The 18731-nt window shown below is 43.5% G+C and overlaps 1 protein-coding gene across 19 annotated transcripts in view; it reads left to right on the top strand.

Moving 5' to 3' along the window:
* The window catches only part of LOC116974623 (calcium/calmodulin-dependent protein kinase type II delta chain), a 270060-nt gene that overhangs the window by 178333 nt on the left and 72996 nt on the right, over positions 1 to 18731 (top strand). For all 19 annotated transcript variants that reach the window (XM_033023325.1, XM_033023340.1, XM_033023365.1 and 16 more), the window contains exons 7-10: positions 7547 to 7649; positions 11954 to 12037; positions 14584 to 14678; positions 18182 to 18304. In XM_033023325.1, the coding sequence (XP_032879216.1) occupies positions 7547 to 7649; positions 11954 to 12037; positions 14584 to 14678; positions 18182 to 18304 (405 nt within the window). The remainder of the gene's footprint in view (positions 1 to 7546; positions 7650 to 11953; positions 12038 to 14583; positions 14679 to 18181; positions 18305 to 18731) is intronic.

The raw sequence follows: 18731 nt of genomic DNA, 5'->3' as shown, positions 1-18731 counted from the left end.
CTAAGGGTGGATAAATCTCCCAGAATCTCCTCACGTATCTCATGAGTTTTTTGAGGAGATAACTAAAAAACGTGAAGACGGCAAAGCCATAAACGTTGTCCAAATGGACTTCAGCAAGGCATTTGATTCCGCATGATAGGTTGCTCTGAAAGGTTAGGTGGCATGGGATCCATGGACAGCTGGCCGACTAGATTGAGAATTGGCTTCATGGAAGGGAGCAGCCAAAGAGGGATACAGCATGGAAACAGGCCCTCGGCCCAACTTACCCACACCGGCCAACATGTCGCAGCTACACTAGTCCCACCTGCCCGCCTTTGGTCCATATCCCTCCAAACCTGTCCTATCCATGTACCTGTCTAAAGGGCCTGTCCCACGGGCATGCTACCTGCATGCGACCTAAAGGGCCGGTCCCACCAGCATGCGCCTGCATGCGGCAAGCGCGAACTAACGTGGTCGCTTGAGCGTGGTCTCGCGGGGCCGGTCCCACTTCGATCGCCGGAGCCGTATGGAGTTGTGCGGAGCTGGTCCCAACATCGCGCGGGGCTCCGAAAAACTGACCGTGCGTAAAAATATCGCGCTGCAATGGCCTGCCGGCCCGCAGCTGCCTTAACGTCGTGTCACTCACTTGACCTCCGTGCGGCTCCCGCTTCTGGTTTGGTCGCGCTTGCCGCATGCCGTACGGCTCAAGCGGCCACGTTAGGTCGCGCTTGCCGCATGTAGGTCGCATGCACGTGGGACAGGCCCTTTACTGTTTCTTAAATGTTGGGATAGTCCCAGCCTCAACTACCTCCTCTGACAGCTTGTTCCATACACCCAGATTCCTATTAAATCTTTTCCCCTTCAACTTAAACCTATGTCCTCTGGTCCTCGATTCACATACTCTGGGCAAGATAATCTGTGCATCTACCCGATCTATTCCTCTCATGATTGTATACATCTCTATAAGATCCTCCTGCGCTCCAAGGAATAGAGTCCCAGCCTGCCCAACCTCTCCCTACACCTCAGACCCTCTAGTCCTGGCAACATCCTCGTCCCGTTTCCAGCTTGACAACATATTTCCTATAACAAATCCCCAGAACTGAACACAATACTCAAAATGCGAGGGTGATGATGGATGGTTGTTTTACGGACTGGAGTCCTGTGACGTGTGATGTGCCTCGGGGATAAGTGCTGGCCCCATTGTTGTTAATGGTTTATATCAACGAGTCAGATGAAAATGTGCAAGGCATGATTTGCAAGTTTGTAGATTACACAAAAGTAGGTAGTCTTAAGTGCGAGGTATTGCATTTTGGGAAGTCAAACCAGAGCAAGGCCTTCACAGTGAATGGCAGAGCTCTACGGAGTGTTGTTGAACAGAGGGATCTAGGAGTACAGGTACAAATTTCCTTCAAAGTATCATCACAGGTAGATAGACTGGTCAAGAAGGCTTTTGGCACATTGGCCTTCATTGGTCAAAGTATTGAGTATAGAAGTTGGGAGGTTATGTTACAATTGTACAAGACATCGGTGAGGCCACATTTGGATTATTGTGTTCAGTTATGGTCACCCTGTTATAGGAAATATGTTGTAAAGCTGGAAAGGGTACAGTAAAGACTTACAAGAATGTTGCCAGGACTCGAGGGTCTGAGCTATAGAAAGAGGTTGATCAGACTAGGACTGTATTCCTTGGAGTGCGGGAGGATGAGGGGTGATCTTACAGAGGTCTATAAGATCATGAGGGGTAAATGCACAGAGTCTTTTACGCAGAGTCAGACGACATAGGTTTAAGGTGAGGGAGGAAAGATTTAGTAGGAACCTGAGGGGCAACTTTTTTAAACAAAGGGTGGTGGGTGTATGGAACGTGCTGCCAGAGGAAGTAGTCGAGGCTGGTACTATCAAAACGTTTAAAATAAATTTGAACATGTACATGGATTGGATAGGAGGAATATGGGCCAAATACAGCCCAATGGGACTAGTGTAGATAGGGCATGTTGATCGGCGTGGGCAAGTTGGGCCGATGGGGCTGTTTCCATGCTATATGACTCTGACTTTAAATGTCTTTTCAATGTTTTATCTCAAAAATTAATATACATGAACATGCCTTGGGAAGAGTTGGAATGAGGCCATAAAAGATAGCAATGATCCAAAGCTAGTAATGAATTATACCCCAAGTATTTTAACAGTATGTAATCACCATTAAAGATCTCATGCAGATTTTATTATCCAAAATAATTTGATAAATAGAGTTGTACAGCAGAGAAACAGGCACTATGCCGAGCATTATGCCAAAATATACTAATCCCACTTACCTGCATTAATTATTAATTCCATGAGCCTCACCACGACAGTGCTCATTCAAGTATATGAAGATGCTTCTTGAATATTTTTACTGTTCCTGCCTTCACCACCTCTGGCAATTCATAGAAATGTACAAAATAGGTGCAGGAGGAGGCCATTCGGCCCTTCAAGCCAGCACCACCATTCATTGTGATCATTGCTGATCATCCACAATCAGTAACCCGTGCCTGTCTTCTCCCCATATCCCTTCATTCCACTAGCCCCAAGAGCTCTATCTAACTCTATTTTAAATTCATCCTGTGAATTGTGCTCCACTGCCTGCTGTGGCAGAGAATTCCACAAATTCACAACTCTGGTTGAAATGTTTTTTCTCATCTCAGTTTTAAATGGCCTCCCCTTTATTCTAAGACTGGCCCCTGGTTCTGGACTCCCCCAACATAGGGATCATTTTTCCTGCATCTAGCTTGTCTAGTCCTTTTATAATTTTATTTGCTTCTATAAGAGATCCTCTCATCCTTCTAAATTCCAGTGAATACAAGCCCAGTCTTTCCAATCTATACTCGTATTACAGTCCCGCCATCCTGGGGATTAACCTCATGAACCTTCTCTGCACTTCCTCAATAGCAAAAATGTCCTTCCTCAAATTAGGAGTCCAAAACTGCACACAATACCCCAGATGTGGTCTCACCAGGGCCCTGTACAACTGTACTTTACTCCTATACTCAAATCATTATGAAGGCCAACATGCCATTAGCTTTCTTCACTGCCTGCTGTACCTGCATGTTTACTTTTAGTGACTGGTGTACAAGGACACCCAGGTCTCGTTGTACTTCCCTTATTCCTAATCTTACACCATTAGAGATAATAATCTGCCTCCTTGTTCTTGCCGCCAAAGTGGATAACCCCACATTTATCTACATTATACTGCATCTGCCATGCATCTGCCCACTCACTCAACCTGACCAAGTCACCCTGCAACCTCCTAGCATCCTCTTCGCAGTTCACACTGCCACCCAGCTTTGTGTCATCTGCAAATTTGCTAGTTACTTTTAATTCCATCATCTAAATCATTAATATATATTATAAATAGTTGCGGCCCCAGCACCAAGCCTTGCGGCACTCCACTCTTTGTTTCCTGACTGTCAACCAATTCTCTACCCATGTCAATACCCTACCCCCAATACCTTGTGCTCTAATTATGTCCACTAATCTCCTGTTTGGGACCTAATGAAAGACTTTCTGAAAGTCCAGATACACTACATCCACTGGCTCTCCTTCATCCATTTTACTTGTCACACCCTCAAAAAAATCCAGAAGATTAGTCAAGCATCATTTCCCCTTCATAAATCCTTGCTGACTTGGACCAATCCTTTTACTGCTATCCAAATGCGCCGCTATTACTTCTTTAATAATTGACTCCAGCTTCTTCCCCACCACCGATGTCAGGCTAACTGGTCTATAATTCCCCATTTTCTCTCTCGCTCCTTTCTTGAAAAGTGGGATAACATTAGCTACCCTCCAATCCACAGGAACTGATCCTGAATCTATAAAACATTGGAAAATGATCACCAATGTGTCCACAATTTCTAGAGCCACCTCCTTGAGTACCTTGGAATGCAGACCATCAGACCCTGGGGATTTATCAACCTTCAGTCCCATCAGTCTATCCAAAACTATTTCTAGCCTAATGCAAATTTCTTTCAGTTCCTATGTCTCCCTAGATCATCTGTCCTCTAGTACATCTGGGAGATTGTTTATGTCTTCATTAGTGAATGCAGAACCAAAGTACCTGTTCAATTCTTCTGCCATTTACTTGTTCCCCATAATAATTGCACTTGTTTCTGCCTTCAAGGGACCCACATGTATCTACTAATCTTTTTCTCTTAACATACCTCAAGAAGCTTTTACTATCTTTCTTTACATTCTTGGCCAGCTTACCTTCGTACTTCATCTTTTCACCCCGTATTGCCCTTATTGTTACCTTCTGATGTCCTTTGAACGTTTCCCAATCCTCTGGCTTCCCTCTGCTCTTTGCTATGTTATACATCTTCTCTTTTATTTTTATACTGTCCCTAACTTCCCTTGTCAGCCACGGTTGCCTCCTACTCCCCTTAGAATCTTTCTTCCTCTTTGGAATGAAATGACCCTGCATCTTCTGGATTATGCCCAGAAATCCTGCCATTGCTGTTCCACCGTCATTCCTGCTAGTATCCTTTTCCAGTCGACCTTGGCCAGCTCCCCTCTCATGCCTTCATAGTTCCCTTTGTTCAACTGCAACACTGACATTTCTGATTTAACCTTCTTCCTCTCAAATTGTAGATGAAAACTGATCATATTATGGTCACTACCTCCTAGCGGTCCCTTTACTTTGTATAAATACTCTTATTAAATCTGGTTCATTGGACAACACTAAATCCAGAACTGCCTTCTCTCTGGTCGGCTCCAATACAAGTTGTGCAAGAATTCATCTCGGAGGCACTCTACAAACTCCCTTTCTTGGGGTCCAGAACCAACCTGGTTTTCCCAGTCTACCTGCATGTTGAAATCTCCCATAACCACAGTGGCAGTATCATTTGTTACATGCCAATTTTAACTCCTGCTGCAACTTGCACCCTATAACCAGGTTACTGTTTGGGGGCCTGTAGATAACTCCCATTAGTGTCTTCTTACCGTTACAATTCCTCAATTCTATCCACAGCGACTCTACATCGTCAGTCCCTATGTCACCCCTCGCAAGGGACTGAATTTTATCCCTCACCAACAGAGCTACCCCACCTCCTCTGCCCACCTATCTGTCCTTTCTATAGGACGTATAATCCTGAATATTCAGTTCCCAGCCCCGATCCTCCTGCAGCCATATCTCTGTAATCCCCACAATGTCATATCTACCAATCTCTAACTGAGCCTCAAGCTCATCCACTTTACTTTTCATTCCAGATATCTATGTCTTTTGTGAGAAATCTACCCCTCAGATCCCCTCAGAAACCTATTCCCTCTTACCTTAAACATATGCCCACTAGTTTTAGACACCCCCTGCCACCCCCCTGCTCTAGCTATCTATGCCTTCTTTGCAATCTGGTACATTATTTTCAAATGATTCAATGATACTTTACTGTCACTTGTGAAATTCTTTGTTTTGCATCCAACGTGGTTAAATAATACAGCAGAACTCACCTTAGCAGTACACAGGAGTCGCAACATTTCTGGCCCTGACAAAGTTACATCAAGTTAGTCAAACAGACTTATCTTCTGCTCGCAGTGCTGAACCAGGCCTGCTGCTGCACATGACAGCAGGCGACCCAGGGCTGCGTCCCCCCACTTCATTCTTGACGGTCTTATGCCGTGTCTCCCCCTGCACTCTCGGTGACCCCTCGGCTTTCAGAGGTTGCTCGCGCGTCCTCGGTCCTCGACGGGCCTCAAGTGTGTCGGGCCCACTGGCGGCCACTCTAACCTCGGTCCTTGGCGATCCTTGGTCCCCAGTCTGCAGCAAGCGGGTTCAGTGGCAGGTGAGCCGGGCCTGCTGGTGTGCTTGGCCACAGCTCGCTGGGATGCTGCCAGTACCTGGTTCAAGTCCTCAACTCATGTCCCCCAATGGCAATTTCATTATTTCACAACATTTAGTGCAAGATTAAGTCCGACTAAAGATAGTTCAAAGTTCTCCACTAAGATAGATGGGAGGTCAGGACTGCTTTCAAGTCGGTTCAGTTGCCTGATAACAGCTGGGAACAAACTCCCTGAATCTGCTGCTGTGCATTTTCAAACTTTAATACCTCTTGCCTGATAGGAGAGAGGAGGAGAGGGAACGACCAGGTTGAGACTGGTCCTTGGTTATGTTGGCGGCTTTGCAGAGGCTGCATGAAGTGTAGATGGAGTTAATGGTAGGCATATTTAGCCAAAACTGTCCCTTCAATGAGATTGTATATTAACAGGGCTTATTTAATTTGGATAAGGAAGAAATATGCAGAAAATATTTTGGGAATTCTTCTAAACCAAATTAATTATGTGTATACAAATTAGCTTTGTAGTGGACCATGTATGACTGTAGATACTAGATTCTTCAACCTGAGATTGACATTAACCATGCTGCTAAACAAGTGAAGTATTGGCAGTGATGTGCATAACACTGTGTTAAATCATTTTATTCTTGTGCAATTATGATTTCATACACAATTAACTTTTACCAGCTTCCATGTTCTTAATTGCAATTGTTTAATTTCTTGTAACAGGTTACTTTTTTTTGTGATTTGGGCAATCAAAAATGGATTCTTGAAAAGGCAGAATTTGAAGTTTACAAAATCCTTTTGCACTCATTTTCCCAATTTTGATATTTGTTTGGGTTTCCCGAGTTGTGAAAGATCTATTCTACAGCATAATATCCATGATCCTCTGAGTCAGAGAATTGCAAGGATTTTCAATCCTTGTCATGTCATGTGTTTAATTTTTAGAATAACTATGACATGAATAAATTCAAAGGTAGACACAAAATGCTGGAGTAACTCAGCGGGTCAGGCAGCATCTCTGCAGGGAAGGAATGGGTGACTATTCACTTCGAGACCCTTCTTCATGAATAAGTTTAATGGAAACCAATTTTTGGAATTTCAAGAAAACTAGAGTATTGATCCAGATAAAATGTTAACTTCTAAGTAACTTTGAATTTATAAAAGGAATCGCAGAATTCAATTGTTGAAATTAGGAATCCTGACATACTGATACACTCCTTTATATTTAGCAAAATGTTGATTAACATTCATTTGAACATTTTTTTACATATAAACCAATGGTTCTTCTGCTGTTTTACCAGATTTGGTCCAGTAATCACCAATTAACTATAAAAATTTGAATGCAGAATACATTTTTTTCTTTCTGAACATAAGACAAGCACTTGAGACACCTTTAAAACTGCTCTAATGTTTTAAAGTTGGAATATTGCGGTTGAGACACAAACTAATAAATTTGCGATAACATCATGATTGGATTGACTGTTGGCAAATATTCACAGAGTTTTTCAATATTTATTTTTAAGCTCTCCATTTTACATGCTGTTGATATAATATTGCAATAACAACAAAAGCTGATTAAGTAAAGTGGTTTATTGGGTAGATTACCTGCTTAGAAAAACAAGTGGAACTTCTGATCAGTGACCATTTAGTGGAGAATTATTATGAATATTTTGCTTGGTGATAAGAGTTTATTATGTAATGATTAAGATTGATTATAATTTAAAGAATTTCTAAATCATATTCTTTCCTCCTCTTTTTAAAAAATGAAGCCAGAGAATTTGCTCTTAGCTAGCAAAATGAAGGGGGCAGCTGTGAAGCTGGCAGATTTTGGATTAGCAATTGAAGTCCAAGGAGAACAGCAGGCATGGTTTGGTGAGTATATTTGTAAAGTCAATTTCAAGAGTTGTGAGTCAAGCGTGTTCATTATCATATGTCCTGAAATGGAACAATTACATTTTTACCAGTAGCAGTGGAACAGGTATGTAAAGATAGTACTCAGTCAATACTATAATAAACAACATAAAGAAGTTCAATAAATAAAAACATCCGTATCGTACAAAAACGAAGCACAAAGTCACTACTGCGATTAGATTAGATTAGATTAGATTCGTTTTATTGTCATTCAGACCTTTCGGTCTGAACGAAATTTTGTTTCCCTGCAGTCATACATATAATTTAAAAAAATGGCAAAAACACACAATCAACACAAATTTAACATCCACCACAGTGAGTTCACCAAACACCTCCTCACTGTGGTGGAAGGCAAAATCTTAAAGTCTCTGTCTCTTCCCTCTTTGTTCTCCCTCTGCGCCGAGGCGACGGTTCAAACTCCGCGGGTGGTTGCTGCCTCCGCCACAACTCCAGGGCCGAGTCGGGTCTCCGCCGCTGCTGCTGCTGCCGCCGCCACAGCTTCGGTGCCGAGCCGCGGCTCCGCTGCTGCTGCTGCCGCCGCTACAGCCTTGGTGCCGAGCCGGGTCTCCGCTGCTGCTGCTGCCGCCGCCACAGCTCCAGGGCCGAGCCGGGTCTCCGCTGCTGCTGCTGCCGCCGCTACAGCTTCGGTGCCGAGCCGGGTCTCCGCTGCTGCTGCTGCCGCCGCTACAGCTTCAGGGCCGAGCCGGGTCTCCGCTGCTGCTGCTGCCGCCGCCACAGCTCCAGGGCCGAGCCGGGTCTCCGCTGCTGCTGCTGCCGCCGCTACAGCTTCGGTGCCAAGCCGGGTCTCCGCTGCTGCTGCTGTTGCAGCTACAGCTTCGGGGCCGAGTCAGGTCTCCGCTGCTGCTGCTGCCGCCGCTACAGCTTCGGTGCCGAGCCGGGTCTCCGCTGCTGCTGCTGCCGCCGCTACAGCTTCGGGGCCGAGTCAGGTCACCGCTGCTGCTGCTGTTGCTGCTACAGCTCCGATGCCGCCAGCTCCGCCATTAGGCCTCGGCGCAGACGGAGACGGGGAATACGACCGAAGAAAAAGTCGCATCCCCCGAAGGAAGAGACCAAAGCATGTTTCTCCCACCCCACCCACACACATACACAACTTAATAAAACAAAATTAACTAAAACATGACAAGGAACAAAACGAAAGAAAAAAAACAGACGGACTGCAGGTGGGCCGCAGCTGTTAAGCCAGCGCCGCCATACGTATATCTGTTTAAAAGGTAATTCGGAGTTTAGTTGGATTCACAGCGTTCAATAGCCTAATCGTTGCAGGGAAGAAGCTGCCCCTGAACCTGAATGTTACAGTTTTCAGGCTTCTCCCTGTTCTTCCTGATGGCAGCAATGAAACGATAGTGTGGCCGGGATAATGTGGGTCCTTGATGATGCTGGCTACCTTTGTGAGGTAGCGCCTCCTATAGATCCCTTTTATGGTGGGGAAGACAGTACCCATGGTGGGCTAGGCAGTGTTCACCACCTTTTTGCAATTTCCTCCGTTCCTGGGCATTTGATTTGCTGAACTAGGCCACGATGCGACCAGTCAATATGCTCTCTACGTACACCTGTAGAAGTTCAAGAGAGTATTTACCAACATACCTAATCTTCTAAGAAGTAGAGGCGTTGATGGGCTTTCTTTAAGATTGCATCAATGTGATGAGATCCAGGACAGATCTTCAGAGAAATGCACGTCCAGGAACTTGAACTCTCTCCACCACCAACCCGTCAATGAAGACGGGTTTGCTGATCCTTAGCCTTTCTCTTCTAAAATTAACAATCAGTTCCTTGGTTTTATACTTGTGGAGAGCAATGTTGTTCTTCTGGCCCCATTTAGGCAAATGATCTCCCTCCTATATTCTAACTCGTCATTATCCATAATTTATCCAACAATGGCGGTGTTGGCACATTTAAAGATGGAGTTGGAACTGTGTTTGGTTACACAGTCGTGAGTAGAGCAAGGGGCTGAGCATGCAGCCTTGAGGTGATATGCCTTGGGCCTTGAAGCACTGCCCTGTGCCGATGATTATTGAGGAGGAAGTGTGATTACCAATTCATACCATCTGTGTTCTGTTAATGAGGAGGTCAAGGATCCAGTTGCCAAAGGAATTCGCAGAAGTCCAGTTCCCTGAGCTTCATAACAAGGATGATGGTGTTGAACGGCAAGCTGTAGTCAATGAACAACAGACATTATTCAGTGATAGACACAAAATGCTGGAGTAAACATTTATCAATTGCAGATTTATACCAGTTAACAGTTCACATCTGTGCACCTTCCACGTATTCGGTAAGGTATCGATCAGTGAATTTACACATGGGATTTAAAAAAAATTCTGTGGTAACTGTTCTCATCATTGTAATTCTCAAGACCCAACGTATTGAATATAGAACAGTACAGAACAGGACCAGACCCTTTAGTCCACAATGTCTACACTGTTCACGTTGTCTTCTTTAGCTAATCCCATGTGCCCGAATATTTCATTTATTTATTTATTTATTTATTTATTTATTCCGAACAAGTAAAGACATTAAAGACATTAATATTAACAAAATCGAAATTATCAAACAATTGGACATTACAATCAATATTTACAAAGCAATGAGAAGAACAAAATCAAAGTTCCAATGTCCAACTCTGTGTCTGTACAAGCTCGAAAAGGAGTGAGAAGAAGAATAACTTATTAAATCTCACCCCTTTTCCCCAACACTTCTACCATATTTAAAATATTGTTCATGTTCTTCTGTTCACTGCCTGATCATGCGTCTATTTAAATATCTTTTAAATGAAACTATTATATCTGCTTCCACCAGCTCCCCAGCAGCTAATTTCAGGCTCCTTCTACTCTGTCTTTTGACGACCTTCCTCACTATTCCACATTCCGTAATTCCTTATGTAAATCAAATGTTATGCAAGTTGCAATCACCTTAAAACTAGGCAGAAACAAAGAACTGCAGATGTGGGTTAATACACAAAACAAAGTGAAGTGCTGGAGTAACTCACTGGGTCAGGCAGTATCTCTGAAGGACATGAATAGGTCAGGACCCTTCATCAGTCTGCCGAGTTACTCTAAAGGACCTGTTCCACGAGCATGCAACTGCATGCGGCTAGCGTGACCTAACGTCGCTTGAGCCGTACGGCCTCGCGGCGCCGGTCCCACTTCGATCGGCGGAGGCGTATGGAGTTGTGCGGGGCTGGTCCCGACATCGCGCGGGGCTCCGAAAAACTGACACTGTCCAAAAATTCCGCGCGATAACGGTCTGTTGGCCCCCAGCCGCATTGAGGCCGTACGCACCGTCTCGACGCCGTACGCAGCGTCTCGACGTCGTACGCAGCGTCTCGACGCCGTACGCACCGTCTCGACGTCGTACGCACCGTCTCGACGCCGTACGCCGCGTCTCGACGTCGTACGCAGCGTCTTGACAGCGTACGCCTAGCGCGTGCCGTTGCGCGATGACGTCACCGCCCAGCGTGCCGTTGCGTGATGGCATAACCGCCCGATGCCGTGCGACGTCCAAATTCAGTCGGCCCGCCTCCTGCCCAGCTGATTGGTGAGTATGATGTCGGGACCAACCCCGCACAACTCCAGACAGCTCCGCGGTTGGAAATGGGCCGTACGCCTCAAGCCACCATGTTTGGTAGCACTAACCGCATGCAGTCGCATGCTGGTGGGACAGGCCCTTAACACTTTGTGTCATTTCACCTTAAAACTAGACACCGATGCCGCTGGTGTGTACCAGCTAGCCATTCTTCTCCAGCTGCCATGCTGTCCTGTTGACACGGTTGTTGTTGCAGCTCATGTTGTAGCCCCTGGCCAACAGCGCTTTCTCCAGGCCGGCCACCGATAGGACCAGCTCGCTCACCGTGGGGCTCCTTCCCCTCCCACCAGCTACCGCCTCTTCCTGTTGGCTGTCACTTTATCCACCACTGTCACCACTGCCTCCTCCTTCCTCACTGCAGTCATGACCTCTTCCACCCGTGCCTATTGAAATGGGCAAGTAACCACTTCTGTCGACCCAAGTGCAATGATATCCTATGTAACGTATAGACTTTAGTATTTTTAGCAGTGACACAAAAACTTAAAGCTATTAAGCTGGCCATTATTTATGAAAATTACTGGAATATCATAATTCACATAAAGATTGGATTAATAATTTGTATGCCACCAACAAATGAAGTGGAAAATGCAGCGATACGTGCATTAACAATTTACCAAGGTGAATAATTTACTGATATTAAATTCTGTACTCATAATAATCCACAGGATTTGCTGGTACACCAGGATACCTTTCTCCTGAGGTTTTAAGAAAAGATCCATATGGAAAGCCAGTTGACATGTGGGCTTGTGGTAAGTAAAATGCATTGCTTCAATCATTACATCAACTGCATAAAGCAGTTTCGCCAACTGTTTTTACCCGTATCAATACAAGGATATATAGAAAGAGCCACAATAACTTGTAGCAGGAATAAGCCTTTTGATCCCTTTTGACGGCTCTGGAATAAGATGTTGGTAGTGGGGAAGTTGCTTGAGTCGATTGTTAAAGATGTAATAACAGCGCATTTGGAAAGCAGTGACAGAATCGGTCAAAGTCAGCATGGATTTATGAAGGGGAAATTATGCTTGACTAATCTTCTGGAATTTTTTGAGGATGTAACAAGTAGAATGGATAAGTGAGAGCCAGTGAATGTGGTGTATCTAGACTTTCAAAAAGCCTTTGACAAGATCCCACACAAGAGATTAGTGTGCAAAATTAGAGCACATGGTATTGGGGGTAGGGTATTGACATGGATAGAGAACTGGTTAGCAGACAGGAAGCAATGAGTCAGACTTAACGCGTCCTTTTCAGAATGGCAGGCAGTGACTATTGGGGTGCTGCAAGGCTTGGTTATTTACAATATATTAACGATTTAGACAAAGGAATTATATGTAACGTCGCCAAGTTTGCAGATGACAAAAAGCTGGGTGGCAGTGTGAGCTGCGGGGGGGATACTATGAGGCTGCAGGGTGATTTGGATAGGTTGGGTGAGTGGGCAGATGCATGGCAGATGCAGTATAATGTGGATAAATGTATGGTTATCAACTTAGGTGGCAATATTAAGAAGGCAGATTATTATCTGAATGGTGTAACAAGGAACTGCAGATGCTTGTTTTAAACCAAAGATAGATGCAAAAAGCTGGAGCAAGGAGGTCCTACTGCAGTTGGACAGGGCCCTGGTGAGACCGCACTTGGAGTATTGTGTGCAGTTTTAGTCTCCTAATTTGAGGAAGGGCATTCTTGCTATTGAGGGAGTGCACCAGGTTCACCAGGTTAATTCCCAGGATGGCGGGACTGACATGATGAAATAATGGATTAACAGGGTTTATATTCATTGGAATTTAGAAGGATGAGAGGGAATCTTATAGAAACATATAAAATTCTTAAGGGATTGGACAGGCTAGATGCAGGAAAATTGTTCCCGATGTTGGGTGAGTCCGAACCAAGGGTCACAGTTTAAGAATAAGGGATAGGCCATTTAGGACTGAGATGAGGAAAAACATTTTCAGCCAGAGAGTTGTGAATCTGTGGAATTCTCTGCCAGAAGGCAATGGAGGCCAATTCACTGTATGCTTTCAAGAGAGGGGTAGATATAGCTCTTAGGTCTAACGGAATCAAGGGATATGGGGAGAAAGCAGAAACTGGGTACTGATTCTGGATGATCAGCCATGATCATATTGAATGGCAGTGCTGGCTCGAAGGCTCGAATGGCCTCCTCCTGTTCCTATTTTCTATGCTTCTATATTGGCGAATCTCTATCCTGTGGTAGCTCCATTTTATTTCTCCCGGTGGCTCAGTCTGACCTTTCTATCCTGGGCCTCCTCCATTGTCAGAGTGAGTCCCAGTGCAATTGGAGGAGCAGCATCTCATATTTCGGTATAAATCTCTGACTGATTTACAGTTGTTTTCTTGTATTAATCTGTGAAAAGTTCTGGGACCTTTGGTGGGACGATGTTGAGAGAATATTGGAGAAAATTTGCTTACAATTAGAGCTAAAATGTGAAGCTTTCTGTTCAGATTTCAAATTTTGGAGATGAAAACCACTTTGCTATTTTCAAACTACAACAACATGGGAGGTACAAATGCTGTAATACTTTGGCAACCAGGGGTTGACAATGATGAACATCAGCAAGACCTTTAGAAATAAAGGGCAGCACAGTGGCGTAGTGGTAGAGTTGCTGCCTTACAGCGCTGGGTTCGCTCCTGACTATGGGTACTGTCTGTAAGGAGTTTGTACGTTCTCCCTGTGACCTTCTGAGTTTTCTCCAGGTGCTCCAGTTTCCTCCAACGTTCCAAGGTTAATTGGTTTCTGTAAATTGTCCATAGTGTGTAGGATAGAACTAGTATACGGGTGATCGTTGGTCTCCGCCATCTCGGTGGGCCGAAGGGCCTGTTTCCCCACTGTATCTCTAAACTAAGCTAAACTAAACAGCAGCAGTAGTGTCTCGCATGTCTAGAGTTCTATATAGAATCTTTATAAGGATGTTGTTGTATAATTAATCGAGGCTACAATGATTTTTTGAGATCCATTTCTTTTGTCGTGGGTATTCGGTAACTACAAATTCAGACCATCAACACTATGTTTCTAGAAAGTGAAAGGTTGAGATAATTGGTATTGATTTATTTCTCTGCTCCTGGTGACTAGCTTTCATTTTGCAGCAGGGCTGCATCAATGTACTAGAGAATATGTGCACTTCCATAATTCAAACTAAGTTGATGACAGCCATAATTGAGCTGAGTATTTTTTTAATTAAGTATTGGTTCTATGTTTTCTTAAAACTTAATTACTAAGGGTTGACAGCTTGGCTATATTTTTGCTGACTAATGCAGCGAGACATATTATCCTTAATTTCTGCAGGTGTTATTCTGTACATACTGCTAGTTGGGTACCCTCCTTTCTGGGATGAAGATCAGCACAGACTGTACCAACAGATCAAAGCTGGTGCTTATGATGTGAGTAAAATTGACTACCTCTCACTGATTCAAGGACTTGAAGATGTTTAATTGATGCACTAAAGTACTTCTTTTAATTTTTCTCTGATTGCATCATAATTAATGTAATAGCCATCATTTTTAAGTAGCTTGTAAAAAAAAATACACAACATGCTGGAGTCAGGCAGCCTATCTGGAGGACATGGACATGGATAGATGACGTTTTGGGTTGGACCCTTCGTCAGACTCCACATCAGATTAAGCAACGGGCTGTGATGTCACCTAAATTAGAACTGTTGCTTTTTTTCTCCTCTGAAGAACAATCCCTGATATGTGGCGACCACTTTTTTTGATTTGGTTTTGATTGGACTTTTTATTTGGTGCATTGATCTACCTGCACATAATGCAGTAGATATATTCTATTTTATTCTGACTTTCAGTGCTCAGGTTGGCTTTGAATTCTGTTTCTGGAACTGTGGTAACTAAACTATTCTATAATGGATTGGATATTCCCAGTTTAATGCTTAAAATTCAAATAGACAAATTGCTAAAGTTTAGGTATCTGCTCTTCCAAGAAGTAAGAGGAGAAAGAACAGTGATTTAAAATCAATATAGATTAAATAGTGAGCAACAGTCAAGTAATTGATTTCAATCAATTTAATTCTAGTTTCATGTCGAATTATATTGAGACTAAGTTAAATTAATTTGCACAGTGAAATATCACGGAAATATGGCCTTTGGAGTACAGAGTTAGGAAATATTTTAAATCCAGCAAAAAATCAGTTATCAAAGCAATTGTATTTAGAGTCATGGAGCTGTACAACATGAAAACAAGCCCTTCCACCCAACTCCATACCAACCAAGATGCCCTGTGTAAACTAGACCCATTCTTGCTCTAAGCATTTCCTATCCAGGCACTTGTCCAAATGTCTTTTAAACGTTGTTATTGAACACACTTCAACTACTTCCTCTGGTTGCTTGTTCCATATACCCACCACCATTTGAAAAAGTTGCCCCTTGTGTTCCAATTGAAACCTTTCTCCTCTCACCTTAAATCTATCTCCTCGCGTTCTTCGCCAGGGACCCCTGGAGGGGAGCTTCGACCGCCGGCCCTGCGGTCCGCGGTGCTTCTGGCTGCAGCGTGGTGGGAACTTTAAATCTCCAACCGCCGGCCTGCGGCCTACACTAACCTGAAGCCACGGTCTCCGGTAGGGAAGCACCGATTCAGGACGTACCTGGACTTTTGACCTTGTCTGCACATCTGGACGCCCGCAGTGGCGGCTGCGGAAGGTTGAGGTCCCGGCCACGGGGGAAAATGTAGAAGGACTGGCCAAATTTTGTGCCTTCCACCACAGTGACTAAATGCTGTGGTGGATGTTTGTGTTAAATTTTTAGTGTGTTCTTTTTCATTATACTGCTGCTGGCAAATTCGTTTCACTCGCACTTTATGTGCAAGTGACGAATAAAACTGATTGTATTGTATTGTATTTATTCCCTGACCTTGATGAAAGACTCTGTGTTTAGCTTACCTATTCCTATCATTATTTTATATATCTGTGCCGCCTCTGCTCCAGGGATTAAAATCCTAGCTTGCCCAATCTCTTATAGCACAAGTCCTCAAGTCCAGGAAACATCCTCATGTTTCTTCTTTGCACTCTTTCCAGCTTGACGGCATCTTTCCTTAGCAGGGTGACCAAAGCTAAACACAATATTCCAGGTACAAGCTCACCATCGATTTGTACAGCTGCAACATACCGTACCACCTGTTTCCATGCCCAAAGGGCCTGTTTCCATGCTGTTAACTCTAATGCACCAACTCTGAAACAATTGCTCCATCACTAACAACCACTTCAACTTCCAAACTTGAGAAGACTGGAATCTCATCCGATCTGTCCAAGAAGGAACTGCAGTTGCTGGAAAATCGAAGGAAGGCAAAATTGCTGGAGAAACTCAGCGGGTAAGGCAGGATCTATGGAGCGAAGGAAATAGGCAACGTTTCGGGCCGATACCCTTCTTCAGACTAATGCATCCCTGTAGATGCTGTTGTACCCGCTGAGTTTCTCCAGCAATTTTGTCTACAATCTCATCTGATCTACTTGATCAACCATTTAATCAATGTTTTAAGATTTTCTTGTATGACCAGAATATATCTGGTTAACCTCCTTTAGTTGTTTTACTACATTAAGGGGACTGTATAAGTGCAGTGCGTTGACTGCCTTCTATTTCTTCTGAGGTAATTTTCGTGATGTTTGAGAATGGTGCATTAGGACTGAGAGATATGTCTGCATTTTTTAGAAAATGTTAAATAGTTTAAAGCCATCTAGCACCAAAATGATCATTTCCATGATCACTGTATTTATTTTGTGAAATACTCCAATTAATTTTGAATGGAATTAATAGCATTTGTACTGTTTACCCTCAAAAGGACTGCCTTGCAGTGAATTTCCAATTAAACACATTTCTAATTAAACAAATAAAACAATAAACCATAGATTTATTGCCAAGATGTATTGGAAATGTGTTGTGTGGGTGAAAGTCAAGTTGCTAATGCTTGTACAGCAGCTCTGTCTTTTATTCTCTTTTGAAATTAAAACAGAAAATGTTTGTCAGGGCAGGCAGCAGCATTTGTAAAAAAAAAAACAGTTACCATACCATGGTGGCCGATTAGGAAACGGGGAGATGCATCGAGACCTGGGTGTCATGGTACACCAGTCGTTGAAAGTAGGCATGCAGGTGCAGCAGGCTGTGAAGAAAGCGAATGGTATGTTAGCTTTCATAGCAAAAGGATTTGAGTATAGGAGCAGGGAGGTTCTACTGCAGTTGTACAGGGCCTTGGTGAGACCACACCTGGAGTATTGCGTACAGTTTTGGTCTCCTAATCAGAGGAAAGACATAGAGGGAGTACAGAGAAGGCTCACCAGACTCATTCCTGGGATGGCAGGACTTTCATATGAAGAAAGACTGGATAGACTCGGCTTGTATTCGCTGAAATTTAGAAGATTGAGGGGGGGATCTTATAGAAACTTACAAAATTCTTAAGGGGTTGGACAGGCTAGATGCAAGAAGATTGTTCCCGATGTTGGGGAAGTCCAGAACAAGGGGTCACAGTTTAAGGATAAAATCTTTTAGGACCGAGATGAGAAAGAAAAAATTCACACAGAGAGTGGTGAATCTGTGGAATTCTCTGCCACAGAAAGTAGTTGAGGCCAGTTCATTGGCTATATTTAAGAGGGAGTTAGATGTGGCCCTTGTGGCTAAAGGGATCAGGGAGTATGGAGAGAAGGCAGGTACAGAATACTGAGTTTGATGATCAGCCATGATCATATTGAATGGCGGTGCAGGCTGGAATGGCCTACTCCTGCACCTATTTTCTATGTTTCTATGTAATACTAATGAAAGGTCTTAACCCTGAATTATTTTCCGTTTTACCTTCCGCCCATGGGGTTTTCATAATTTTTTGTATTTGTTTCAATTTTTCACCATGCGCAGTTTATTTCAAATCTTTTTAATTACATGTTTTTTAGTTCCCTTCACCAGAGTGGGATACGGTCACTCCAGAAGCTAAAGATCTTATCAATAAAATGTTAACCATCAACCCTGCCAAACGGATCACTGGCTCAGAAGCCCTGAAACATCCATGGATATGTGTAAGTGCCATCTCTTATATTGCATCACTGCCAACTGTATCATCCCTTGTAACCTATACTCAATTCCTATTAATAATAATTCTGTACTCCATCAGACGCAGGGCACTGTTTCATTATTTTGAAATATAACTAAAGGTGAACGTGAAAAGTTAATTAATTCTTTTTTAAACTTCCCGTTAGACCATCTCAATATCTACAGAACTTGCCTTTATATGGAGTCTTCCACAATTTCAGTACCTGACAAATTCCAAGGCAAAAAAAATGGAAGTGTATGAGGTTCAATATCTTTGCAGTTTCACCAATCACACTGAATCTGATTTTCACACACCATTTTACAAACTTGTACACCAAAATAGGACTCTGTGAGTCTTACCTGACATTGGTTATGATTATTTTGATTTACCTTTACCAGTGTTACTTACAGTAT

Source organism: Amblyraja radiata, chromosome 1, assembly GCF_010909765.2.
Source record: "Amblyraja radiata isolate CabotCenter1 chromosome 1, sAmbRad1.1.pri, whole genome shotgun sequence".
NCBI lineage: Eukaryota > Metazoa > Chordata > Chondrichthyes > Rajiformes > Rajidae > Amblyraja > Amblyraja radiata.
Note: the sequence above shows the minus strand (reverse complement) of the source record. Positions and strands in the feature narration are given on the sequence as shown.